This window comes from Oryctolagus cuniculus, chromosome X (assembly GCF_964237555.1).
Source record: "Oryctolagus cuniculus chromosome X, mOryCun1.1, whole genome shotgun sequence".
NCBI lineage: Eukaryota > Metazoa > Chordata > Mammalia > Lagomorpha > Leporidae > Oryctolagus > Oryctolagus cuniculus.
In genome coordinates this window covers 40,695,271-40,723,018 of record NC_091453.1, presented here as the reverse complement: position 1 = coordinate 40,723,018, position 27,748 = coordinate 40,695,271, and the positions used below count along the sequence as shown (strand labels likewise).

At 38.5% G+C, this 27,748-nt stretch overlaps 1 protein-coding gene across 3 annotated transcripts in view; it reads right to left on the bottom strand.

Moving 5' to 3' along the window:
• FAAH2 (fatty acid amide hydrolase 2) overlaps positions 1 to 27,748 on the bottom strand; it is a 217,511-nt gene that overhangs the window by 23,765 nt on the left and 165,998 nt on the right. For all 3 annotated transcript variants that reach the window (XM_070067362.1, XM_051827718.2, XM_070067361.1), the window contains 2 exons: positions 23,377 to 23,488; positions 18,237 to 18,431 (listed from right to left, as the gene is read on the bottom strand). In XM_070067362.1, the coding sequence (XP_069923463.1) occupies positions 18,237 to 18,431; positions 23,377 to 23,488 (307 nt within the window). The remainder of the gene's footprint in view (positions 1 to 18,236; positions 18,432 to 23,376; positions 23,489 to 27,748) is intronic.

The window sequence follows — 27,748 nt, the reverse complement described above, 5'->3', positions numbered from 1 at the left end:
CCAATGTAGGTGTTACCCCGGCACTCATCCAACCCTGGATCATTGATCAGAGCTCCTTGGTTACACCTGAAACATACCACTTGGTAATCCCTGAAAGTGAAGAAATTCACTAAGTCAAAGAGGAATAGATCAAAGATAATAGCCATCAGAAGGAAAAATCAAGAATCAACTCCACAAATGCCTAAAAACAAATGCAGAACTTCAAAAAACAAGAATATGAACGACACTGTGACTCTCCTCAAAGGAATACAACACTATTTCAATATTAGAATGCAAAAATAAAGAGACTGAGGAGATTCCGGGAATGGAATTCCAAAATTTAATCACAGGATTACTCAAAAGCAATCAGAGGCGAATCCAGAAACTAAAGAAAAGCATACATGACATGAATAGAAATTTTCCCTTGAAATTGAGATTTTAAAGAGAAATCAAAATGAAATAATATAAAAGAAGAACTCAATAGATGAAATAAAAATGTCATGGAAAGATAATGGCAGACTTCGTAGTCAGAAGAATGAATGTATGAACAAAAAGACAAATATTTGGAAATCTAACAGTCAGGCCAAAAAAGAATAAAAAAAAGAAAATAGAAACTCAAAAACATAAGATTCAGAACCAAAGGAGAATACCACTTCTCACAATAGCTATTTAATACAGTCTAGGAAGCTTTAGCTAGGGCCATTAGGCAAGAAAAAGAAATCAAAAGGATATAAATTAGAAAAGAAATCAAGCAATCCCTATTAGCAGATGACATGATCCTATATATAGCGGATCGAAAAAAAAACTCCACTAAGAGACTATTGGAACACAGAAAAGAGTTTGGAAAGGTGGCAGGACATAAAATTCAATAGTCTTTGCATACACAGATAATGAATGTCATGTCTGAGAAAGAAATTTTAAGATCAGCCCCAATAGACACTTGAGAAAATGGGCAGGATCACTACCACAGTGAATACATCAGAAAGATCATCCATACACAGCAAGTGGGATTTATCCCTGGTATGCAGGGATGCTTCACCATTTGCAAATCAATCAATGTGATACACCACATTAAAAAACCGCAGAAGAAAAGCCAGGTGATTATCTCAATAGATGCAGAGAAAGCATTTGATAAAATACAACACACTTTCATGATGAAAACTCTAAGTAAATTGAGTATAGAAGGAACATTCCTCAATACAATCAAAGCAATTTGTGAAAAACCCACGGCCAGCATCCTATTGAATGGGGAAAAGCTGGAAGCATTTCCACTGAAATCTGGTACCAGAAAGGGATGCCCACTCTCACCACTGCTATTCAATATAGTTCTGGAAGTTTTAGCCAGAGCCATTAGGCAAATTGGGAAGGAAGAAGTCAAACTATTTCTCTTTGCAGATGATATGATTCTTTTTTTCTTTCTTTTTTATTTTTATTTATTTATTTATTTATTTTTTGACAGGCAGAGTGGACAGTGAGAGAAAGAGACAGAGAGAAAGGTCTTCCTTTTCCGTTGGTTAAGCCCCCAATGGCCGCTGCAGCCAGTGTGCTGTAGCAGGCGCACCACACTGATCCAAAGCCAGGAGGCAGGTGATTCTCCTGGTCTCCCATGCGGATGCAGGGCCCAAGGACTTGGCTCATCCTCCACTGCACTCCTGGGCCACAGCAGAGAGCTGGACTGGAAGAGGAGCAGCCGCGACAGAATCCGCAGCCCCGACTGGGACTAGAACCCAGTGTGCCGGCGCCACAGGTGGAGGATTGGCCTATTGAGCCACAGCGCCAGCCGATCATATGATTCTTAATTTAGGGGATCCAAAGAACTCTACAAGAGACTATTGGAACTCATAGAAGAGTTTGGCAAAATAGCAGGATATAAAATCAATGCTCAGTGAACAAAAATCAACAGCCTTTGTATACACAGGCAATGCCATGGCTGAGAAAGAACTTCTATGATCAATCCCGTTCAAATAGCCACAAAAACAATCAAAGGCCTTGGAATAAACTTAACCAAGGACGATAAAGATCTCTACAGTGAGAATTACAAAACCTTAAAGAAAGAAATAGAAGAGGATACCAAAAAATGGAATAATCTTCCATGCTCGGGGATTGGAAGAATCAACATCATCAAAATGTCCATTCTCCAAAAAGCAATTTATAGATTCAATGAAATTCCAATCAGGATACCAAAGACATTCTTCTCAGATCTGGAAAAAATGATGCTGAAATTCATATGGAGGCACAGGAGACCTCAAATAACTAAAGCAATCTTGTACAACAAAAACAAAGCTGGAGGCATCACAATGCCAGATTTCAGGACATACTACAGGGCAGTTGTTATCAAAACAGCATGGTACTGGTACAGAAACAGATGGATAGACCAATGGAACAGAATTGAAACACCAGAAATCAACCCAAACATCTATAGCCAACTTATATTTGCTCAAGGATCTAAAACCAATTCCAGGAGTAAGGACAGTCTATTCAATAAATGGTGCTGGGAAAACTGGATTTCCACATGCAGAAGCATGAAGCAAGACCTCTACCTTTCTTTCCTTTTTTTTTTTTTTTTTTACAGAGTGCAACTAGTGGTCTTATGTAGAACAAACAGAGCACAACGACAACAACAACAACAAAAATACTAAAAGAAATAAAATTGTAAGTTGTTCCTCAACAGTCTAGACAAGGGTTGATCATGTCATTGTCTCTCATAGTGTCCATTTCACTTCAATGGGTATCATTTTAGATGCTCCTTTAGTTGCCATCGATCAGGGAGAACATATGATATTTGTCCATTTTTGACTGGCTTGTTTCACTCAGCATGATGTTTTCAAGCTTCTTCCATTTTGTTGTAAATGCCCAGATTTCATTGTTTTTTACTGCTGTATAGTGTTCCATAGAGTACATATCCCATAGTTTTTTTATCCAGTCATCCGTTGATGGACATTTAGGTTGATTCCATGTCCTAGCTATTGTGAATTGAGCTGAAATAAATATTGAGGTGCAAATGGCTCTTTTTTTCTCCCCTTTAATTCCATTTGGGTATATTCCAAGGAGTGGGATGGCTGGGTCCTGTGGTAGTGCTATATTCAGGTTTCTGAGGACTCTCTAAACTGTCTTCCATAGTGGCTTTACCAGTTTGCATTCCCACCAACAGTGGGTTAGTGTCCCTTTTTCCCCACATCCTCATCAGCATCTGTTGTTGGTTTGTTTCTGTATGTAAGCCAATCTAACTGGAGTGAGGCGCAACCTCATTGTGGTCTTGATTTGCATTTCCCTGATGGCTAGGGATCCTGAGCATTTTTTCATGTGTCTGTTGGCCATTTGGATTTCCTCTTTTGAAAAATGTCTGTTAAGGTCCTTGGCCCATTTTTTATTGGGTTGTTTGTTTTGATTCTGTGGTGTTTTTTGATCATTTTATAGATTCTAGTTGTTAATCCTTTATCTGTTGTGTAGTTTGCGAATAACGTCTCCCATTCTGTTGGTTGCCTCTTCACTTTCCTGACTGTTTCCTTTGCTGTAAAGAAACTCTTCAATTTGAGGTAATCCAATTTTTTTATTTTATCTTTGATTACCTGTGCCTCTGGGGTCTTCTCCAGGAATTCTTCGCCTGTCCCAATATCTTGAAGGGTTTCCCCTATGCTCTCAATTATTTTCATGATGTCATGGTGCATCTCTAGTTCTTTGATCCATTTTGAGTGGATTTTTGTATAAGGTGTAAGGTAGGGGTCTTGCTTCATACTTCGACATGTGGACATCCAGTTTTCCCAGCACTATTTGTTGAAGAGGCTGTCCTTCTTCCAGGGGTTGGTTTTAGGTCCTTTGTCGAATATGAGTTGGTTATAGATGTTTGGATTGATCTCCGGTGTTTCTATTCTGTTCCATTGAAGACCCCTACCTTTCACCTTACACAAAAATCCACTCAACATGGGTTAAACATCTAAATCTATGACCTGACATCATTGAATTATTAGAGATCATCGGAGAAACCCTGCAATATATAGGCACAGGCAAAGACTTCTTGGAAAAGATTCCTGAGGCACAGGCAGTCAAAGCCAAAATTAACAATTGGGATTACATTAGATTGAGAAGTTTCTGTACAGCAAAAGATACATTCAGGAAAGTGAAGAGGCAACCCACAGAATGGTAAAAAATATTTGCAAACTATGCAACAGATAAAGGGTTAATAACCAGAATCTACAAAGAGATCAAGAAACTACACAATTGAGGGCCAAGGACCTCAATAGACATTTTTCAAAAAAGGAAATCCACATGGCCAACAGACACATGAAAAAATGCTCAGGATCCCTAGCCATCAGGGAAATGCAAATCAAAACCACAATGAGGTTTCACCTCACCCCTGTTAGAATGGCTCACATTCAGAAATCTACCAACAACAGATGCTGGCGAGGATGTGGGGAAAAAGGGACACTAACCCACTGTTGGTGGAAATGCAAACTGGTAAAACCACTATGGAAGACAGTCTGGAGAATCCTCAGAAACCTGAATATAACCCTACCATACAATCCAGCCATCCCACTCCTTGGAATTTACCCAAAGGAAACTAAATTGGCAAATAAAATAGCTGTCTGCACCTTAATGTTTATTGCAACTCAAATCACAATAGCTAACACTTGGAATCAACCTAAATGCCCATCATTAGTAGACTGGATAAAGAAGATATGGGACATGTACTCTATAGAATACTATACAGCAGTAAAAAACAATGAAATCCAGTCATTTGCATCAAAATGGAGGAATCTGGAACACATCATGCTGAGTGAAATATGCCAGTCCCAAAGTGATAAATATCATATGTTCCACCTGATCGGGGACAACTAACTAAGCACCATAAAGGAAACCTTTTGAAGTGAAATGGACACTATGAGAAACAATGACTTGATTGGCCCTTTTCCTGACTGTTGATGTACAATGTAATACTTCATCCCTTTTAGTATTTTTTGTTCTACTTAATACTATTGGTTGAACTCTGTAATTAACATACAATTATTCTTAGGTGTTTAAATTTAACTGAAAAATGATCTCTGTTAAATATGAGTGGGAATTAGAGGGGCAGAACATGTACAATTTGGGACAAGCTCAAGCTGACTTGCCCCAAATGGTGGAGTTAGAAACGTGCCTGGGGAATTCAATTCAATCCCATCAAGATGGCATGTACCAATGCCATCGCACTAGCCTAAGTGATCAATTTCAGTTCACAACTGATCATAATGATAGGTCTAAGAGTCAAAGGGATCACATAAACAAGCTTAGTGTCTGCTAATACTAACTGATAGAATAAAAAAGGGAGAGAACGATCCAACATGGGAAGCAGGATACACAGCAGACTCATAGAAGGGAAGATGTCCTAAACAGCACTTTGGCCTCAGAATCAGCCCTTAAGGCATGGATCTGGCTGAAGAACCCATGAGAGTATTTTAGGCATGGAAAACCAAGACACTCTGGCAAAAAAAAAATGACCTAAATGAAAGATCTCTACGAGTGAGATCCCAGTGGAAAGAATGGGCCATCAAAGAAGGAGGTACCTTTATGTGAAGGGAGGAGAGAACTTCCACTTTGACTATGACCTTGTCTAAATAAGATCAGAGTTAGCGAACTCAAAAGGCTTCCATAGCCTTGGCAACTCATGACAAGAGCCTAGGGTGATTACTGACACCATAAACAAGAGTGTCAATTTGATAAGTCAACAACAGGAGTCACTCTGCACTTACTCCTCATGCAGGATCTTTGTCTTTAGTGTGCTGTACATTGAGCTTTAATGCTATAACTAGTACTCAAACAGTATTTTTCACTTTATGTTTCTGTGTGGCTGCAAACTGTTGGAATCTCTACTTAATAAATACTAAAATGATCTCCAGTATATAAAGAGAATTGAAAATGAATCTTGATGTGAATGGAATGGGAGAGGGAGTGGGAGAAGGGAGGGTTGTGGAAGGGAGGGATGTTATGGGGGGAAGCCATTTTAATCCATAAGCTGCACTTGGGAAATTTATATTTATTGAATAAATGTGAAAATAATGAGGTTTCACCTAACTCCAGTTAGAATGATTCTCATACAGAAATCAACCAATGACAAATGCTGGTAGGGTTGTAGGGTATAGATAACCTCCTGATTCACTGTTGCTGGAACTTAAACTTGTGCAACCACTGTGTAAGATGGTATGGAGACACCTCAGAAATCTGAATACAGACCTATTATTTGATCCAACCATCCCACTCCTGAGAATTTGCCCAAACTGAAAGAAATTAATATATGAAAGAGTTATCTGTATGCCTATGTTCATTGCAGCACAATTCACAATAGCTAAGATATGGAATCAACCCAGATACCCATAAACTTTTGACTGGATAAAGAACTTATGGTATATATACACTATGGAGTAATACTCAGCTGTAAAAAAATAAAATAGATCCTGTCTTTTACTACAATTGGATGCAATTGGAAGCCATTATACTTAGTGAAATAAGCAAGTCCAAAGGAGACAGATAGCATATATTTTTGCTGATCAAAGGTAACAATGGAGTACCTGAAATGTAATGTATAGGAGTGAAATAGACATTCTGAGATTCGATAATAATTTAAACAGTGTTGTTTTGTTTCCTTTCTCTTCACACTATTTGTTGAACTCTTTTACTTAGAGTAGGGTTAAATATACAATCATTAAGTATTCTGAAATGGAGCATTGTAAAAATTAACAATAGGAATTGGATATGCACAGGGAGGAAGCATAGTGGGGGTGGTGCCACTATGTTCCTAAATCTGTCATGTATGAAACTGGTATGACTTACATAATTTTTAAAAAAGAAAATATAATAAAAGAAGCTACAGATAAGAACACAGTTCATAATATCAGTATTTAACAGAACTACACTGATCTGATCTAAACTTCTCTTTTTACATATTAAGAGTAATGGACTTCATAATTGAAAGTATCTTAAAGGTGGCCGGTGCCGTGGCTCACTTGGCTAATCCTCCACCTGCAGTGCCAGCACCCCAGGTTCTAGTCCCAGTTGGGGCGCAGGGCACTAGTCCCGGTTGCTCATCTTCCAGTCCAGCTCTCTGCTGTGACCCAGGAGGGCAGTGTCAGATGGCCCAAGTGCTTGGGTCCCTGCACCTGCATAGGAGAGCGGGAGGAAGCACCTGGCTCCTGGCTCCTGGCTTCGGATCTGCACAGCGCCGGCCATGGCGGTCATTAGGGGAGTGAACCAATGGAAGAAAGACCTTTCTCTCTGTCTCTCTCTCACTGTCTATAACTCTCTCTAACTCTGGCTGTCAAAAAAAAAAAAAAAAAGAAAAGTATCTTAAAGCATGACAAATCCTCAATTTAATTTCCAGATTTGCAATTAACACCCCTTTAGTTTTGATAAAAAAACAGTTGTTAGCACTAATGGCCTACCATGACCTCCTTTAGAATTTGTATTATATGATGCTAACTGTAATTGAAACTGTTGTATCTAACCATCTTCATTACTCGGATTCAAATATTTGTGACATGGTTATAGGAAGGATAGGATTTGTTAGCTTGCAAAGTCTGTCCTATCCTATCAAGTGTAGAACTTGAATATCTCAAAGTTATATCTAAGGAGTGGAGGTTGTGAGAAGACTTTAATTTACATACCATAGATTTCAGCAGTTTTTTTATTAAGATCATAGGCTTTCTTGAATAAATGGTTCTCAAATTCTACTACAGACGTTGTCAAACTTTCATACTTAAAGAAATTTTATGATTTTCCAGTTTCACTGGTTTTTTTGAGAAAGAATTTACTGAGTTCCTTAAAAGTAATTCTGTAAGATCCATTTTTATTCATAGTTTGTTTGTGTATGTATTTGAATGTTGTTTATAAAAATGAGTTCACACCTACTCTGTGCAATTATTAATGGGGATTGTAAGCATGAAAAAAGCAGGCAGGGCTGACCTTGTGGCATAGTGGGTAAAGCCACTGACTGTTACAATGGCATCCCATATGGGAATGGGTTAGAGTCCTCTCTTCTCCAGTTCCAATCCAGCTCCCTGTTAATGGCCTGGGAAAAGCTTCAGAGGATGACTCAATTGCTTGAGCCCCCACCACTCATGTGGGAGATCCAGATGAAGTTTCTGGCTCCTGGCTTTGGGCTGGCTCAGCCCTGGCCTGTTTCAGCCACTTGAAGAGTGAATCAATAGATGGAAGATATTTCTCTCACTCTATCTTTCTCTCTCTCTCTCTCCCTCCCTTTCTCCATTCTCTCTCTGTAACTTTGACTTTCAACTGAATAACATTTTTAAAAAGCAGGTACAGACAACAGGTTTCATGGAATTTATGATATTGTAAAGTGTTATGTTATGTAGAATCTATTCTTAGAATGCATGGAAGATTTGTGTCTAGCTTATTAGCTGATGAGGCTAACAAGCTGACTCTATCGAACCACCACAAGGCCCAGTTTGTCTGCAGAAGAAAATAATGCAGTGTTCAATTATTAATGGCTGCTGTGATTATAAAAGCGATAACTGTGGATGCTGTGATATGTTTTTACCAAATTCAATAGATGAAAATTTGATATTCACTTTGATGCTGAATACTATTTAAATCATATGAATCATATGAGTTCTGAGAAACACTCATGGCACCAAGATTATGTTTTTAAATGGCTATATGGCCAATGTAGGTCTTCTTTTTGAAAACTGCCCAAGAGATCTTTGAGTGCAGACAACTTTACTAACTTTGGGCTGATAGTGGAAAATCAGTGGCAGGCTACTTTTGCAAGCTATTTCCTACCAACATTCCTGGTAATCACCTTTACCACTTATTATGATTTAAGTAAGGTTAGACAAATAGAAGAAATTAAAAAATAAATCCTTTAAGGTAAGACACAATGAGATGGGGCTGGCATTGTGGCGAAGCAGGTGAAACCCTGGCCTGAAGTTCCAGCATCCCATATGGGCGCCGGTTCTAGTCCCGGTCGCTCCACTTTTAAAATTTTTTTCTTTGCAACTTTTATTTAATAAACATTAATTTCCAAAGTACAACTTTTGAATTATAGTGGCTTTTCTCCCCCAAACTCCCTCCCACCAGCAACCATCCCATCTCCCACTCCAATTCCCATCCCACTCTTCATCAAGATTCATTTTCAATTATCTTTATATAGAGAAGAACAACATAGTATATACTAAGTAAAGATTTCAACAGACTGCAACCACAAATACATGCAAAATATAGAGTACTGTTTGAGTAGTAGTTTTACATTAATTTGCATAGTACAACACATTAAGGACAGACTTCCTACATGGGGAGCAGATGCACAGTGACTCAAGTGTTGACTTAACAATTGACACTCTTGTTTATGACGTCAGTAATCACCCAAGGCTCTTCTCATGAGCTGCCAAGGCTATGGAAGCCTCTTAAGTTCACCAACTCTGATCTTATTTAGACAAGGCCATATTCAAAGTGGAAGTTCACTCCCTTCAGAGAAAGGTACTGCCTTTTTTGATGGCGTATTCTTTACACTGGGATATTACTCACAGAGATCTTCATTTAGGTCTTTTTTTGTAACAATGCCTTGGCTTTCCATGCCTGTGAAACTCCCATGGGCTTTTTAGCCAGATCTGAATGCCTTAAGGGCTGATTCTGAGGACAGAGTGCTGTTTGGGCATTTGCCATTCTATGAGTCTGCTGTGTATCTTGCTTCCCACGTAAGATCATTCTCTCCTTTTTAATTCTATCAGTTATTTGCTGACAATGGTCTTATTTCTGTAATCCCTTTTTTTGACAGGCAGAGTGGATAGTGAGAGAGAGAGACAGAGAGAAAGGTCTTCCTTTTGCTGTTGGTTCACCCTCCAATGGCCGCCATGGCTGGCGCGCTGCAGCCTGCGCACTGCGCTGATGCGAAGGCAGGAGCCAGGTGCTTCTCCTGGTCTCCCATGGGGTGCAGGGCCCAAGCACTCAGGCCATCCTCCACTGCCTTCCCTGGCCACAGCAGAGAGCTGGCCTGGAAGAGGGGCAACCAGGACAGAATCCGGCGCCTCAACCGGGACTAGAACCTGGTGTGCCGGCACCGCTAGGTGGAGGATTAGCCTATCGAGCCACGGCGCTGGCCTGTAATCCCTTTTACACTTAATCCTATCTTTATGATCAATTATGAGCTTAAACTGATCATGTTAACAAGTAAGATGGCATTGGTACATTCCACCTTGATGGGATTTAATTGGAATCCCCTGGCATGTTTCTAGCTTTACCATTAGGGGTAAGTCCAAGTGAGCATGTGTGAAACTGTACATAACATCCCTCTCTTATTCCCATTCTTATATTTAACAGGGATCACTTTTCAGTTAATTTTAAATGACTAAGAATAATCGTGTGTTAATTAAAGAGTTCAACCAACAGTATTAAGTAGAACAAAAGAACACTAAAGGAATAAAATAGTAAATTGTTTCTTGACAGTCAGGACAAGGGCTGATCGAGACATTGTTTCTCATATTGTCCATTTCACTTCGACAGGTTTCCTTTTTAGGTGCTATGTTAGTTGTCACTGATCATGGAGAACATATGATATTTGTCTCTTTGAGACTGACTTATTTCACTCAGCATAATGTTTTCCAGATTCCTCCATTTTGTGGCAAATGATTGCATTTCATTTTTTTTCACTTCTGTATAGTATTCTATAGAGTACATATCCCATAATTTCTTTATGCAGTCTTCCGTTGATGGGCATTTAGGTTGATTCCATGTCTTAGCTATTGTGAATTTAGCTGCAATAAACATTGAGATCCAGACAGCTCTTTTATTTGCCAATTTAATTTCCCTTGGGTAAATTCCAAGGAGTGGGATGGCTAGATTGTATATTCCTTGGTGGGACTATATTCAGGTTTCTGAGGAAACTACAGAATGACTTCCATAGTGGCTTTACCAGTTTGCATTTCTACCAACAGTGGATTAGAATACCTTTTTCCCCACATCCTCACCAGCATCTGTTAGTAGTTGACTTCTGTATGTGAGCCATTCTAACCGGGGTGAGGTGAAACCTCATTGTGATTTTGATTTGCATGTACCTAATGGCTAGAGATACTGAACATTTTTTCATGTGTCTATTGGCCATTTGGATATCCTCTTTGAAAAATATCTATTTAGGGGCCAGCGCTGCAGCTCACTTGGCTAATCCTCCACCTGCGGCTCCAGCACCCCAGATTCTAGTCCCAGTTGGGGTGCCAGATTCTGTCCTGGTTGCTCCTCTTTCAGTCCAGCTCTCTGCTGTGGCTCGGGAATGCAGTGGAGGATTGCCCAGATCCTTGGGCCCTGCACCCACATGGGAGACCAGGAGGAAGCACCTCACTCCTGGCTTCAGATCAGTGCCGCGTGCTGGCCACAGCGTGCCAGCCATTGTGACCATTTAGGGGTGAAGCAATGGAAAAGGAAGACCTTTCTCTTTCTCTCTCTCTTTCTCTCCCTCTGTCTAACTCTGCCTGTCAAAAAATGTATATCTGTTTAGGTCCTTGGCCCATCTCTTAAGGTTGTTTCTTTTTTGTTATGGAGTTTCTTGATCTTTTTGTGGATTCTGGTTATTAATCTTTCATCAGTTGCATAATTTCCAATTTTTTTTCCCATTCTGTTGGTTGCCTCTTCATATCCTGATTCTTTGCAGTACAGAAACCTCAATTTGATGCAATCCCAATTGTTAATTTTGGCTTTGCCTGTGCCTCCAGGGGCTTTTAAAGAAGTCTTTGCCTGTGCCTATATATTGCAGGGTTTCTCCGATGATCTTTAATAATTCAATGATGTCAGATCTTTAACGCATATTGAATGGATTTTTGTGTAAGGTGTAAGGTGGGGGTCTTGCTTCATGCTTCTGCATGTGGAAATCCAGTTTTCCCAGCACCATTTATTGAATAGACTGTCCTTGCTCCAGTAATTGGTTTTAGATACTTGATCAAATGTAAGTTGGCTGTAGATGTTTGGGTTGATTTCTGGTGTTTCTATTCTATTCCATTGGTCTATCCATCTGTTTCTGTACCAGTACCATGCTGTTTTGATAACAACTGCCCTGTAGTATGTCCTGAAATATGGTATTGTGATGCCTCCAGCTTTGTTTTTGTTGTACAAGATTGCTTTACCTATTTCAGGTTTCTTGTGCCTACATATGAATTTTAGCATCATTTTTTCCAGGTATAAGAAGAATGTCTTTGGTGTTTTGATTGGTATTGCATTGAATCTATAAATTGCTTTTTGGAGAATGGACATTTTGATGATGTTGATTCTTCCAGTCCCTGAACATGGAAGATTATTCCATTTTTTGGTATCCTTTACTATTTCTTTCTTTGAGAGTTTGTAGTTCTCATCGTAGAGAACTTTGACGTCCTTGGTTAAGTTTATTCCAAGGTATTTGATTGTTTTTGTGGCTATTGTGAATGGGATTGATCATAGAAGTTCTTCCTCAGCCATGGCATTGCCTGTGTATACAAAGGCTGTTGATTTTTGTGCATTGATTTTGTATCCTGCTACTTTGCCAAACTCTTCTATGAGTTCCAATAGTCTTTTATTAGAGTTCTTTGGATCCCCTAAATAAAGAATCATATCATCTGCAAAGAGGTTTATTTTGACATCTTCCTTCCCAATTTGTATCCTTTTAATTTCTTTTTCTTGCTTAATTGCTCTGGATAAAATTTCCAGTACTATATTGAATAGCAACAATGAGAGTGGGCATCCCTGCCTGGTACCAGGTCTCAGTGAAAATGCTTCCAACTTTTCCCCACTCAGTAAGATGCTGTCCGTGCTTTTTTCATAAATTGCTTTGTTTGTATTGAGGAATGTTCCTTCTATATCCAATTTGCTTAGAGTTTTCATCATGAAAGTGTATTTTATTTTATCAAATGCTTTCTCTGCATCTATTGAGATAATCATATGACTTTTCTTCTGCAGTTTGTTAATGTGGTGTATCACATTGACTGATTGCAAACGTTGAACCATCCCTTCATAGCAGAAGTAAATCCCACTTGCTGTGGATGGATGACCTTTCTGATGTGTGTTACATTCTATTGGCGAGAATTTTATTGATGATTTTTGCATCTATGTTCATCACGGAAATTGGTCTGCAATTCCCTTTCTATGCTGCATCTTTTTCAGGTGTAGGAATTAAGGTGATGCTGCCTTCATAGAAAGAATTTGGGAGGATTCCCTCTTTTTCAATTGTTCTGAATAGTTTGAGAAAATTAGAGTTAGTTGTTCGTCAAATATCTGGTAGAATTCAGCAGTGAAATCATCTGGTACCGCACTTTGCTTTGATGGTAGGGCCTTTATTTTTCTTTTTAAACTTTTATTTAGTAAATTTAAATTTCCAAAGTACATTTTGTGGATTACAATGGCTTTCCCCCCCCATAACTTCCTTCCCACCTACACCCCTCCCATCTCCCGCTCCCTCTCCCATTCCATTCACATCAAGATTAATTTTCAATTATCTTTATATACAGAAGTTCGATTTAGTATGTATTAAGTAAAGATTTCATCAGTTTACACCCATACAGAACATAAAGTGTAAAATACTCTTTGAGTACTAGTTATAGCATTAATTCACATTGAACAACACATTAAGGACAGAGATCCTACATGAGGAGTAAGTACACAGTGACTCCTGCTGTTGACTTAACAATTTGACACTCTTGTTTATGGCGTCAATAATCTCCCTGTGCTCTAGTCATGTGTTGCCAAGGCTATGGAAGCCTTTTGAGTTCTCTGACTCTTATCTTATTTAGACAAGGTCATAGTCAAAGTGGAAGTTCTCTCCTCCTTTCACAGAAGGGTACCTCCTTCTTTGGTGGCCCGTTCTTTCCACTGGGATCTCACTCACAGAGATCTTTCCTTTAGGGCTTTTTTTTTTTTTTTGCCAGAGTGTCTTGAATTTCCATGCCTAAAATACTCTGATGGACTCTTCAGCCAGATCTGAATGCCTTAATGCCTGATTCTGAGGCCAGAGTGCTGTTTAGGACATCTGCCATTCTATGAGTCTGCTGTGTATCCTGCTTCCCATGTTGGATCGTTCTCTCCCTTTTTTATTCTATCGGTTAGTATTGGCAGACACTAATCTTGTTTGTGTGATCCCTTTGACTCTTAGACCTATCAGTATGATCAGTTGTGAACTGAAATTGATCACTTGGACTGGTGAGATGGCATTGGTATATGCAAACTTGATGGGATTGTATTGGAATCCCGGGCACATTCCTACCTCATAGCCATTTATTACTGATTCGATTTCTGACTCAATAATGGGTCTTTTTAGGTTTTCTCTGTCTTCATGTTTCAATTTAGGTAGTGTTTATGTGTCCAGGAATCTATCCATTTCTGATAGATTTCCCTCTTTGCTGGCATACAACTGTTTGTAGTAATTTCTGATGGCTTTTTATTTCTGTTGTGTCTGTTGTTTTATTCCCATTTTCATCTCTGATTTTATTGATTTGGGTCTTTTCTCTCCTTTTTTAAGTTAGTTGGGCCAATGGTGTGTCAATTTGTTTATTTTTTCAAAATATCTGCTCTTCGTTTTGCGGATTTTTTCTATTGTTTTTTGGATTCAAATCTGTTGATTTCTTCTCTAATTTTAATTATTTTTCTTCTCTTAATTTTGGGTCTGGTTTGCTGCCATTTTTCTAGTTTCTTGTGATACATTTATAGCTCATTTGTTAAATGCCTTTCCAATTTCTTGATGTAGGCACCTATTGCTATAAACTTTCCTCTCAACACTGCTTTTGCTGTATCCCATAAGTTTTCATATTGTTATGTTTTCCTCATTTACTTCCAGAAAGTTTGATTTCTCTTTTGATTTCTTCTATGACCCACTGTTCATTCAGGAGCATGTTGTTCAGTCTCCATGTGTTTGCATACTCTCTAGGGATTCCTGAGTTGCTAATTTCCACCTTCATTCTACTGTGGTCTGAGAAGCTGCATGGTATGATTCTAATTCTTTTAAATTTGCTGAGACTTGCTTTATGGCCTAGTATGTGGTCAATCCTAGAGAAGGTTCCATGCACTGCTGAGAAGAATGTAAAATTTAGCTGTAGGATTGAAAGTTCTCTAGATATCTGTTAGATCCATTTGGGCAATAGTGTCGATTAAATCTGCTGTTTTCTTGTTGATCTTCTGTCTGGTTCATCTATCTATTTCTGAGAGTGGAGTATTGAAGTCCCCCAGTACTATTGTATTGGAATCTAAATCTCCCTTTAAGTCCCTTAACATACCTTTTAAATAGACCGGTGCCCTGTAATTAGGTGCATATACATTTATAATAGTACATCTTCCTGTTGAATTGAACAGTGCCACTCTTTTTCTCTCTTAACAGTTTTTGTGTTAAAGTTTATTTTGTCTGATATTAAGATGGCTACCTCAGGTCTTTTTTGGTTTCAGTTGTCATGGAATAACTTTTTCCAACCTTTCACTTTCAGTATACATGCATCTTTGTTGGAAAGATGGTGTTTCTTGTAAGCAGCAAATAGATTGGTTTTGTTTTTAATCCATTCAGCCAGTCTGTGTCTTTTAATTGGAGAGTCGAGGCCGTTTACATTCAATGTGACTATTGATAAGTAGTGACTTTGCCCTGCCATTTTCCCAAAGATATTTATAATATATGGTTTGAACTTGCTGTGAAATTTTACTGAGATTTTCTTCCTTTACCTTCTTCTGTATTGATGGCTGTGTTTCTGTGTTTCTGTGTGTAACACATCTTTAAGCATCTTTTGAAGGGCTGGACAAGTGGTGACAAATTCTTTCAATTTCTGTTTGCTTTCAGTCTTTATTTTACCTTCATGCACAAATGAGAGTTTTACAGGATTTAATATTCTGGGATGGCAGTTTTTTTCTCTTAATACTAGGGGGTATATCTCGCCATTCCCTCCTAGCCTGTAGGGTTTCTGATGAGAAGTCAGCTGTGAATCTAATTGTAGATCCTTTGAAAGTAATCTAGCATTTCTCTCTTGTGTATTTTAGAATATTGCCTTTGTCTTTCACTGCAGTGAGTTTGATCACAATGTATCATGATGAGGATCTGTTCTGGTCATGTTTATTGGGGGTTCTTTGTGTTTCCTGTACTTGGATGTCTCTTTCTTTCTCCAATCCTGGGAAGTTTTCTGCTAGTATCTCACTGAAAAGGCCTTCTAGTCCTTTCTCTCTCTCCATGCCTTCAGGAACTCCTAGAACCTGAATGCTGGGTTTTTAAATAATATCCTGTAGATTCCCAACAATATTTTTTATATATCTAATTTCTTATATCTCATCATTTCTTAATCTTGTATTGGAGTGTCATGTTCATTTGGGAGCATCATGGTGTCTTCCTTTTTCTTGTTTCCTCAGTTTCTGCCTTTGTTGTTTGGCATTGTGGAGATATTGTTTGGTTTCTTCTTCCTTTTTTTTCCCACTGTGGTGGCTTTTCTCGTTATACTATGACTCTAGTTTAAGTGAAATGTCTGCTTTTGGTGAATCTCTGGAGGCTTGTGGTGGGTGTGGCCAGAGAGCTCTGTTCAGTTCTTTAGGGTTAAGGGTGTGCCAAAGGTGACACACCCAGGTTTGGCATGGTAAATCTACTCTCTCTCTTTTTTTATTCAGAAGGGATATAATTCCACTCAGCTGATCTATTCTTGATAGCGATCAGTGCCTCAGTGCTAGCCCCAGTGGGTATAATATTCGTGTGCTCTGTCCAAAGGACCACACAAAAGCTCTGTGCTGGCCTCAGTGTAAGCTCAGATTCCCCTTCAATGTCTCTCACTGTGTATCCAAGGCTTCCCGAACGTGTGGCATCTCCCACAGAGACTACTCATGGCTCAGCCACACCATGAGTTCTCCCACCTACCTTCAGTTTTTTTTCTCAGTCCCAGTTTATAAACTCCACACATTCACTGGGTCTTACTCTCCTGTTATTTCTCCCCACCAGAGTCAGGTCTCTGCTTAGCTGAGGGTGGGTGCAGCCCTGAGCTGGCCCAGCTCTTATGTATGTCCAAAATGACGCCTGCTTTATTGTCTCACTCACCTTTGTAAGGTGAGTGGAGAGAGAGAATCGTGTCCATATGGTCCCTTTTATTTTATTTTCTCTCCTCTAGTTAGGCTGGTGTAATTTGACTCACAAGGCTACAAGCATCGTTCCCTCTAGGCTCTTTCTGCTGCTTTCCCGCCAGTGTCTCGGGCTACTGTGGTTTTGCTTCATCTCCCTTTCCAGCACTGGAGCAGAGACTCTCATGGCAGCTGGGCTCCCGCACCATGGGCATCCTTTCCCTCCACGTAGGTCCACCATGTCCCTCTAATTCCAAAAGAGTTTCCTCTGCAGTTTTTTCCCTAACTCTTCCCTGAGACTACAGTATCTCCACTTTTATTAAACTGTTTTTTCCTGAACTATCAGTGAGCTCCCTCCCTATTCCACCATCTTGGAGCCCCCAGTCCTGCTCCACTTCTAATCCAGCTCTCTGCTGTGGCCTGGGAAAGCAGTTGAGGATGGCCTAAGTTCTTGGGCCCATGTGCCCAAATGGGAGACCCGGAAGAATCTCCTGGCTCCTGGCTTCGGATTGGGCAGCTCCAACCATTGCAGCCACTTGGGGATTGAACCAGTGGATGGACGACCTCTCTCTATCTCTGCCTCTCTCTGAAACTGTCTTTCAAATAAATAAAATAAATCTTAAAAAAGAAACGATGTGAAACATTGGTGGCCCATTTTACCAAAGGCTATAATAAGGACAATACAATGTTCTAATATACTTCAGGCCTGATAGTTCTCTCTCATTACTGTATTATTCTAGTGACATCATGGAAAGAAAAGGATGAGGACAAGTTTCCAGGAAAGGTAGCATGACATAAGTTTTTTGCAGTTTTTAATCTGGCTTCGAAGGTTCCATCCATGATAGTCTTGCCACTCCAATCTCATGCGTCTTCTCCCAATCCTCCACTAACAATTTATGCTGTCCAATTAAATAATTTTTGTACTTCACATCTACATATATGTTCAAAATGTACCCACTCCTATTCCCTCTCTTCATTTTTCAATGTTATACTTTCAGTTTACTTTATACTCTTAAAATTAACCCTACGCTACCTATTGAGTTCAACAAATAGTATGAAGGAAAAAAAAACACTGTTCCTCAACAGTAGAGACAAGGGCTGTAAACAATCACTGAAGCTCAAGATTTGTATACTTTAAATAAAATTTTAAAAATAAAGTGTGTCCAACCAGCGCAATAAAATATGCCTTCTTGGGAAACATATCTATTTCCTTAAGATTATAGAATGAAAAAAATACAATAAATTACCTGTATAAGCAAAATTGAAAGGCCTTGTTAGAGGAACGTGATGCTTTGGAGCCACTGTGGGATGTGAGGGATATAAGAAAACACCATCATCACCTAGCATCTCCACCAGCTCTTTATGCAGACTTTCTTCTACTGCCTTAAACTTTTTATATTTCTCATTTTCATATTTGAGCTTCTCCTCAAACAAAGCCAGCCCTAGAGAAGGATAATATATATAAAGTTAAAGTCAGAAATTTCATTTGAATCCCCAGTGTTCATTATCTTTTCTTCTCCAGCTATTATATGTTCATTATAGAACGCTGAGAAAAAAGTGATGAGGCAGAAATATTTTTAACCTTACAGACCATATATGAGTTTCATTTATCATTTATCATTTACTGCTAATTCCTTCTAAGTTTTAGTAATGCTATATATAGAGAGCTCCTAAACTTTTCCACAGCATTTTATATCATGGAGATTTTTTTTTACATCAATAAAAATCCTATTACGCACTTCTTATATTATGAATGCATGATATTTTAATTGTAGAAATATGGTATAAGGTTTCTCTTTTCTTTAATTATAGATGATCAGGGGGGCAAGTAGACTATTTCCAAAATTTAAATACTATAATAGATATCTTCATACACAATGCACTTAGCAAAATTTTATAATAGAATTGTACTTTTAGAAGATTTTACATAATATATCTACAAGTACTTCATAAAACAGACACATATGCACATGTATACATATTTTGCATTTTAGTAAAGTGCAGCTAATGCATAATTATTACATGTTTTTTTAACTTTTGATTGTTTCATTGAGAATCAAAGAGACAGAAATGTGCAGAGTGAGAGACAGAGACAGAGAAGGTGAGTTCTTATTTACTAGGTAATGCCCACAATGGACCAGTTGTGTTCAGGTTGAAGCTAGGAGCCAAGAATTCAATCCAGGTCTCCAAATGGGTCCAGCAAGAAGGTGTAAATTAGCAGAAAGGTGGAATCTGGAACAGAACTGGTGTTCAAACCAACGCACTCTAATATGGGATATGGTGTCCCAACTGGCACCTCATCTATCAGGGCAAATGCTCACCTAATGTTTAATAAATCTAAATACTTTGTATCTAATATCATATATATATATATATATATATATATATATAAAGGTGAAGTTTATTCATTGTAGAAATAAAGTTTATTTTACCATTTTAAAGGAACTCTCAAGTTGTTTTGGAAACAGGACACATTTTAAGGCCATAAAACAGAGAAATACAATGCCCAAGGGGAAAATTGAAAAATGTCATTGTTGGGGCCGGCGCCGTGGCTCATTTGGCTAATCCTCCACCTGTGGCGCCAGAATCCCATGTGGGCACCTGGTTCTAGTCCTGGCTGCTCCTCTTCCAGTCCAGCTCTCTGCTGTGGTCCGGGAGTACAGTGGAGGATGGCCCAAGTGCTTGGGCCCTGCACCCGCATGGGAGACCAGGAGGAAGCACCTGGCTCCTGGCTTTGGATCAGCGTAGCTCCGGCCGTAGCGGCCATTTTGGGGGTGAACCAACGGAAGGAAGACCTTTCTCTCTGTCTCTCCCTCTCACTGTCTGTAACTCTACCTGTCAAATAAATAAATAATCTTTAAAAAAAAAAAGAAAAATGTTATTGCACTTTGTTCATGTATTAAGCACAAATTTTATAGGTCTATCAGTGGATTTCATTCCATTTTTGAAACATTCCACCGGCAAACAGTAATCCCTATGTCATTAACACATGGTCATACAGTTGGGTTTAAATAACTGTTTCCAATTCAATCTTATGTGTGAACTATAATTTACTGCTTTTTTCCTTTTGTTATACATTTAGAATGTTTCTAAATTTTGGTCATTGCGTAACTTGCTGAAATACACTTTAAAAATGTAATTTTGGCTGTGATTAAGATGTGTTACTGAAGAGGCTAATTACTGGCTAAAAAACATGTGATTGTTCAGGATCAACCATAGGCAATTATAAGACTTTACCTGGCAGGGTTCATAGCCAATATACTGCAACCTCTGAGGGGTGCTGTATTCAAGGATCTGGGTCCCTCTGGAAGGTCATAGCTTTATGCATAGTTGTGTTCCTGATTAAGTTTTATTGTTATGTATCTTTATCTGAAGACTTTGACTGAGTTCTTAAATTGTCTAAGCCTAGAAAACTTGAAAACTTTTCCTTACTTCAGTACTGTGTATTTTGTAGTCTTAGTCCCTTTTCATTATGCTACCCCTACATCAGAGTCCATAAAACTGCTAGAGCATATTGTTCAGAGCTCTATCAACAGTGAGAAAACCCCACATGTCTGCATTGATCTATCTGACCTTGTGTTTTGCATAAATATTTATTTATTTATTTATTTATTTATATATTTAGGAAGTAGAATAAGTGACTAGTATAACATTCAATAATGGAAAGTAGCAGTTTATTTCCCCCCCTCTGGTTTTTGTTTCTTTAGTCTATAGTTTAACTTGTTGCTTTAATGGCCTGACACCTGACAGCTCAGCTCTCCACCTAGTTTACAGCAGTCTCTGATACTATCTAGGATAGTAACATTGCTTAAAGCTTTCATTTCAGTATACTACTTTTCCTTAATTTTGATGTATAAACATACAAAAGAGGATATTAGTGAACTGAATATCATCAATATTCTTTTGAAGGAAAGAAACTTTGACAAATACTTCATAGTACATCCAATGCTCACTATCCTCAGAAATATGTATTTGATTGATATTATCAGAATACCAGAGACATTGAAAATATGATAGCACTTTCTGTTAATAGAGACCTCATTAGTAGAGCTATTTGATAATAACAATAATGAAAACAGCTTCCACTCTTTGAGTCTTAACTATATTCTAATATCTGTATTTCTGAATTCATTAAGAAACTGAAATTTCCAAGTGCATACATGAGTAGGCTATGTATCCCAACTTCAAATGCAAAATTTCATTTAACTATCAAATCCATGCAAGGAAGTAGATATTGTTTCATCCATTGCACCACATTAATAATACACACTTTTAACTAATCACATTTTATAGTTAAGAAAAATGACCCACTGGCAATATAACCTGCTGGACAGAAGTCAAGAAAGTTAACAGCTACAGGGTTATACCCCCCATTTGAGCTAAGTCCACTAATTTCTTTTGGCCTCAGTTTCCAACTACAAAAGAATAACAATACCTATTCTATCAAAATCCATTGAATATTTAAAGATTCGAAACATACAAATGAGCCTAAAGTCTAAAATATGTAACATAGGTACTCGATGCACATTTTTTTTAAAAAAATAAGAGCAATAAACGACAACAAGTATATATCCCCACACTTTTTGCATTAAGCTTATTCTTCATGAGCAGTGAGTACAATGTTGATAGGTTAATTAATTAAAATATTCTTGATTGTGTCAAATATTAAAGTAAAATATACTGACCAAAATATACATTTATAGCATTGAGACATAATACACAACGTTAGAAAACATAAGTTTTTGAATTTTTAATATAAGTGTTTGAAGTATGCTCTGTAACTTGGCAGCAACATAACCTTGCTAAATTATTATTTTCAACTTAATTAACTATACAGAGACAGAGAGCCACACAAGCTCCTACCAGCTGATCCACTCCCCAAATGCTGAGAACAGCCATAACTGGACTGATTCAAAGTCAGGAGATGACAATTCAAAATAGGTCTCTCACATTGGTGGCAGGAACCCAATTACTTGAGCCATCGCTAGTGCCTACCAGGGTCTGCATTAGCAGGGATCTGCAGTCAGGAGCTAGAGCCCGGAACTGAACCTAGGTACTTTGATATAGGACATGGATGTCTTAGTTTCTAGGCTAAATACCTGCTCCTGAATTAAAGATTCTAATTCGGTTAGATAGGCATCATAATTGATAGATTGCAAAATGATGACATTATGTGCTATCTGAAACATTAAAAAACAGAAAAAGAAAAAGAAAGGAAGGAATGAAGGGGAAATGTAGTGGAAGGGAGGTAATACCATTATATTGTAAAATAAAATAAAATAAATATGATAATAAATTAAATTAAATTTTAAAAAGTGGGACTTTGATTCAAAACCAGGTCATATGGGAAGTGTTTCTCCCAAGCAGCATTTTGAGTACTAAGTCCACTCCCACAATTGGAATTTGAGGTGACAAAAATATTCTACAATTGACAGTGATGATGTTACATGTAACTGAAAAACAGTAAATTCTATGGACACTTTTAACAGATGAACTACATAGTACATGAGCTATAATCATATCCCAATTATGTTGTTTTAAAAAGTTTTATGATTCTGACAACTTGTAAAAATGTTGTTTTCAACTATATGAAATTTCATATAATATTTTATATTGTAGTATCTCAAACTCAAATCTACATAAAATATTAGTTTCCTCTTTAGACAACACTGTATGTCTATATTCTATATGTAGGTATACTTATCAGTACAAGAGCAAATTATGGCACCATATAAACTAAATGAATAACAAGAATTGATTCAGGGGGCCAATGCTGTGGCCATGTGGGCTAAGCCTTCACCTGCAGCACTGGCATCCCATATGGCCTCCAGTTTGAGTCCCGGCCGCTCCTCTTCTGATCCAGCTCTCTGCTTTGGCCTGAGAAAGCAGTAGAAGATGGCTACAGTCCTCGGGCCCCTGCACCCACATGGGAGACCCTGAAGAAATTTCTGGCCCCTGGCTTTGGATTGGCCAAGCTCTGGACCTTGGGGCCATTTGGGGAGTGAAACAGTGGATGGAAGTCCTCTCTATCTCTCTCTGTCTCTCCCTCTCTCTGTCTATAACTCTACCTCTCAAATAAATTTTTTTTAAAAAAAGTTGATTCAGGATGTAGGGATTGTGGGGATAGTTGGCAATCTTATTTATGTATCTTTTTAAAGAATGTGGTTATGAAATAAATACAAAACAAAACAAAAATGATGGGATAAATAGTACAAGATGGTGCTTGTTACATTATGTAATATTATCATATACCGGAAACTGACTCTTATACATAGTTTTCAGCATCCCTTCTAGCACTGGGAGTGGTCTCTATTAGGATACTTTGGGTAGAATGCTATATTCTTCCAAAAAGATATTAAACAAATCTAGGGGAGATAATCTACCTACCAATAGAAGGGATGGTGTACCTTGACAGACCCAGGCACCATTTGATCAATTCCCACAGAGGGTTGATAGGCTTCCCATGATCACCAAGGAGATCCACAAACTTCACAGGTTCCTGAGATTGGAGACAAAAACCAAAATACAAGAGCATTTTCTTAAAAAAAATAGTACTTAAGACAAAAGCATGTACAGGGAATTTCATGGCAACATTATTCATAACAGCCAAATATCCACCAATGGATGAATGTATAAATAAAATATATTGATACAACAAAATATTATTCAGCCACAAATAGGGTTCAACATGTATAAGACTTGAAACATGATACTAAATGAATGAATCAAGAAGCAAAATATGTTATTCCATTTGCATAAATTATCAAGAATAAGAAAGCTTGAAGATATATAAAGTAGATCACTGGTTACTTAAGGCATGGTGTGGAATAGAAAGACTGGAGAGTGGCTACTAGTAAGTATGGGATTTGTTGTTGGGGTGATAAAATGTTCTAAAATTGTGACAGTTACAAACAATATTGATATACTAAAAACCACTGAGTTGAATGATTTGAAAAGATAAATTTCACTTTATGTGAATTATAACTCAAAAAGCTTGTTGTAGAAAAACACCTACATTATCATTAAAAAGTATGGTTCAGAAAATGGTTACATCCAATTTTTATATTAGAAATTTCAATTACCAATCATACTATCTATTTGGTCTTAAGAGATGAACCATTGAAAGCCTACATTATCACTAGATCTGAGTTGGGTGTCATAATTCAGTGTTAATTGAGAACAACTGTGGAAATCCCTTTAGCACTTTTCAGATTTTTATTTTGGGATCAATTTTAATCATCAGCATGTATGTTAAAAGTTTCTCCAAATTATAAGAGTATCTCCTAGAAACAGTCAAATAATGAAGTTCTTATTGCTTAACATGCTTTAGTTTTAATCCAATACTCTGATTATGAAATTACATCTCTAAAACAAACATCTTCAATTTGTGTATTTACATGAACTAAGAAAATTCCAAAGTATTTATATAAATGAAACTTGTTTCTTTATTGCTTAGAAATAGAGAAAGCCAGGATTCCATGGTGGCTGAATAGGGAAAAGATGTACTGCTTTAGGCAAGGGGAAAATGACAGAAAGAAGTGGAGGAAGTGCATTCTCAAGGGAGACGTGGAGAGAGATATGCAGTGGAAATTCTACAGAAGAAATAGGGATGCTATGGCTCAGCACGGAATGTGTGGATGTGCTGAAACAAGCACCTAAACAGCATATGATCCTTGCAGCTGAGACTTGTGGATATGCCAGCACTGCAGAGAGAGGGGAGAGCAGACTGCAGCAGCCTGTATCACTGTTGATATTGCCAAAGGCAGTGCTTTTAGACCCACTGTATTTGAGGCCGGCCTAGAGTCCTAACAGGGTCAGGGTATGCACATTTCTATCTCCCCATGCCCCCATAAGGAGCCTGGAAACCAGCAGGGAGAAGGTTCCATTTTGACACTAGTAGTGGCTGCTGTGGCACTTGGACACGTGTGTATTGGAGATTTTATCAGAGGGAAAAATCCATGTTCCTTACTGACTTTTAAGTATATCTGGGACTGTAAATAGGGGGCAGACATCCACATAGGACTGTGAGCTTCCCCCAGCCCCTCAACATATCATGAGATCCAGGGCTCAAACTGCCGAGTTGCAGCACTGACAAGCAGCTAGCTCTGAGATTGTCTGTTCTCTGTGCATGGGACAGGATAGTGGGGTAGAACAGATTCTCTGGATTTCAAGACTGTGGGATCCTTGTTTACTGTAACTATGGGAACACTGTGACAGCACAATAGGGTGCAGAGTGTATCTAGGTCTCTAGGAAAACACCGTGTCTGGCGCCAGAGTCGCAAAACTCCGATTGCCTGGGGTGGGTCCATTGCACTGAATACATGCTTACATGGAAGACTGCAAAGATTTGTGTGGTTCAAGAGGCAGCATGGGTGAGTGTTGCACCCACAGTGGGCTAACCTCAGAAACACATTACCTTGGAAGAGAGGAGGTGAGGGTGTGATTACACCAACACATATCATTGTACCCTACTAGTTGTTGATGATAGAGGAGATCTACCACACCCAGTTTGGTTGTTATCCTGGATGCTAGCCCCATCCTGGTGCACTGACCAGAACACTGGCCACACAGATCTGGGTATTCACTGAAAGAGAAGACACTCCACGAAGTCACAAAGGCATAGTTCAAAGCCAAAATCCATAAGAGAAGAAAACCAACAAGTACTTCCACAAAGGCATAAAAATAAATGCAGAGATTCAAGAAACATGAAGGGGTTACTGCTGTGGCATAGTGGTACCGGCATCCCATATGGGCGCTGGTTTGAATTCCAGCTACTCTACTTCCCATCCAGCTCTCTGCTATGGCCTGGGAAAGCAGTAGAAGATGGCCCAAGTGTTTGGGCCCCTGCACTCCCATGGAAGACGCAAGAAGCTCCTGGTTCTTGGCTTCAGATGGCGCAGCTTCAGCCATTGTGGCCAATTGAGGAGTGAACAAGCGGGTGGAAGACCTCTCTATAACTCTGCCTCTCCTTCTCTCCCTGTGTAACTCTGACTTTCAAATAAATAAATAAATCTTTTTTTTAAAAAAAGGAAAGATGATAATCCACCTCCTGCAGCTCCGGCATCCCATATGGGCACCAGTTCTAGTCCTGGCTACTCCTCTTCTAATCCAGCTCTCCTCTATAGCTTGGGAAAGCAGTAGAAGATGGCCCAAGGCCTTGGGTCCCTGCACCTGCATGGGAGACCAGGAAGAAGCACTTGGCTCCTGATTTGGATCGGCGCAGCTCCTGCCATTTCAGCCATTTGGGGGTGAACCAATGGCAGGAAGACCTTTCTCTCTGTCTCTCCCTCTCACTGTCTATAAGTCTACCTCTCAAATAAATAAATAAAATCTTTTTAAATAAAGGAACCATGAATAAGGAAGACAACATGACTCCACCAAAAGAACATACAAACACTTCACTATTAGAATGTGAAGATGAAGAGATTGATGACATGAATGAAAAGGAATTCAAACAATTGTTCATGGGATTATTTATAATCAATGAGGAGCAAATTCGGGAATAAAAATAATCTATACATGAGATGGAGAAAAAATTGTCCCATGAAAATGAGATATTGAAGAGAAATCAAACTGAAATATTTGAAATGAAGAATTAAATATGTCAAATAGAAATACAGAAAAAAACTTTAACAACAGACTTGTTGAGACAGAAGAAAAAGTATTCAAGCTAGATGACGAATCTTTGGAAATAGACCAAAAGAAAAAAAAAGGAGAAGAAGTTAGAAAATTAAAAAATAATGTTTTAGATTTATGGGATACCATCAAACAACCCAACATACTGGTTTTAGGGATTCCTGAAGGTGTGGAAAGAATGTATTAGAAGGATTATTCAGTGATATAATTACAGAAGACTTCCTAAATTTGGAGAAAGAATGGAACATCCAAGTACATGAGGTAGATAGAACTCCTAATATAAATGACCAGAAAAGATCTTCCACATGACAAAAATTCAAGCATAAAACATAAATAAATGATGCCAAAGATTTTATTTACTTATTTGAGAGGTAGAGTTACAGACAGAAAGAGGGAGAGACAGAAAGTAAAGTCCTCCATCGGCTGGTTTACACTCCATATGGCCACAAAGGCCAGAGGTTAGCCAATCCAAATCCAGGAGCCAGGATCTTCTTCCAAATTTCCCATGTGGATTCAGGGTCCCAAACAGCTGCAGTATCTTCCACTGCTTTTCAAAGACATTAGCAGAGATTCGGATCAGAAGAGGAGCAGCTGGGACATGAACCAGCATCCATATGGGATGCCAGTCCTGTAGATGGAGGCTTAGTTTACTATACCACAGAGCCAGTCCCATGAAAAGATTCTAAAGTGGTGGAAGACAGAAACTCCAGATCACATTCAGAGGACCTACAATTAGACTCACAGATGCTTTCTCATCAAAAACAATACTATAGGTTAGGGAAGAATGGAGATACATAGTCTAAGTCTTAACAAAAAAGCTATCATGAAGAATACTGTACCCTGAAAATCTCTCATTTATTAATGAAGAGGAAATAAAGACCTTCCACAGCAAACAGAAATTGAAATACTTGTCACCCCTGGCCCAGCCTTACAAATGATGCTTAAGGATATGATACACACATGAACATGGATAAATAGTCATCATCATGAAAGAATGTGAAGGTAGAAAATCTCCCAGTAAAAGTAGAAATAAAATTCAATGTAAAAAAGCAGGAATATATATGGAAAATGCAGGCCAGTATTGACAAAGCAATCGTAAACTTGGACAAAAATGGCTTAAATT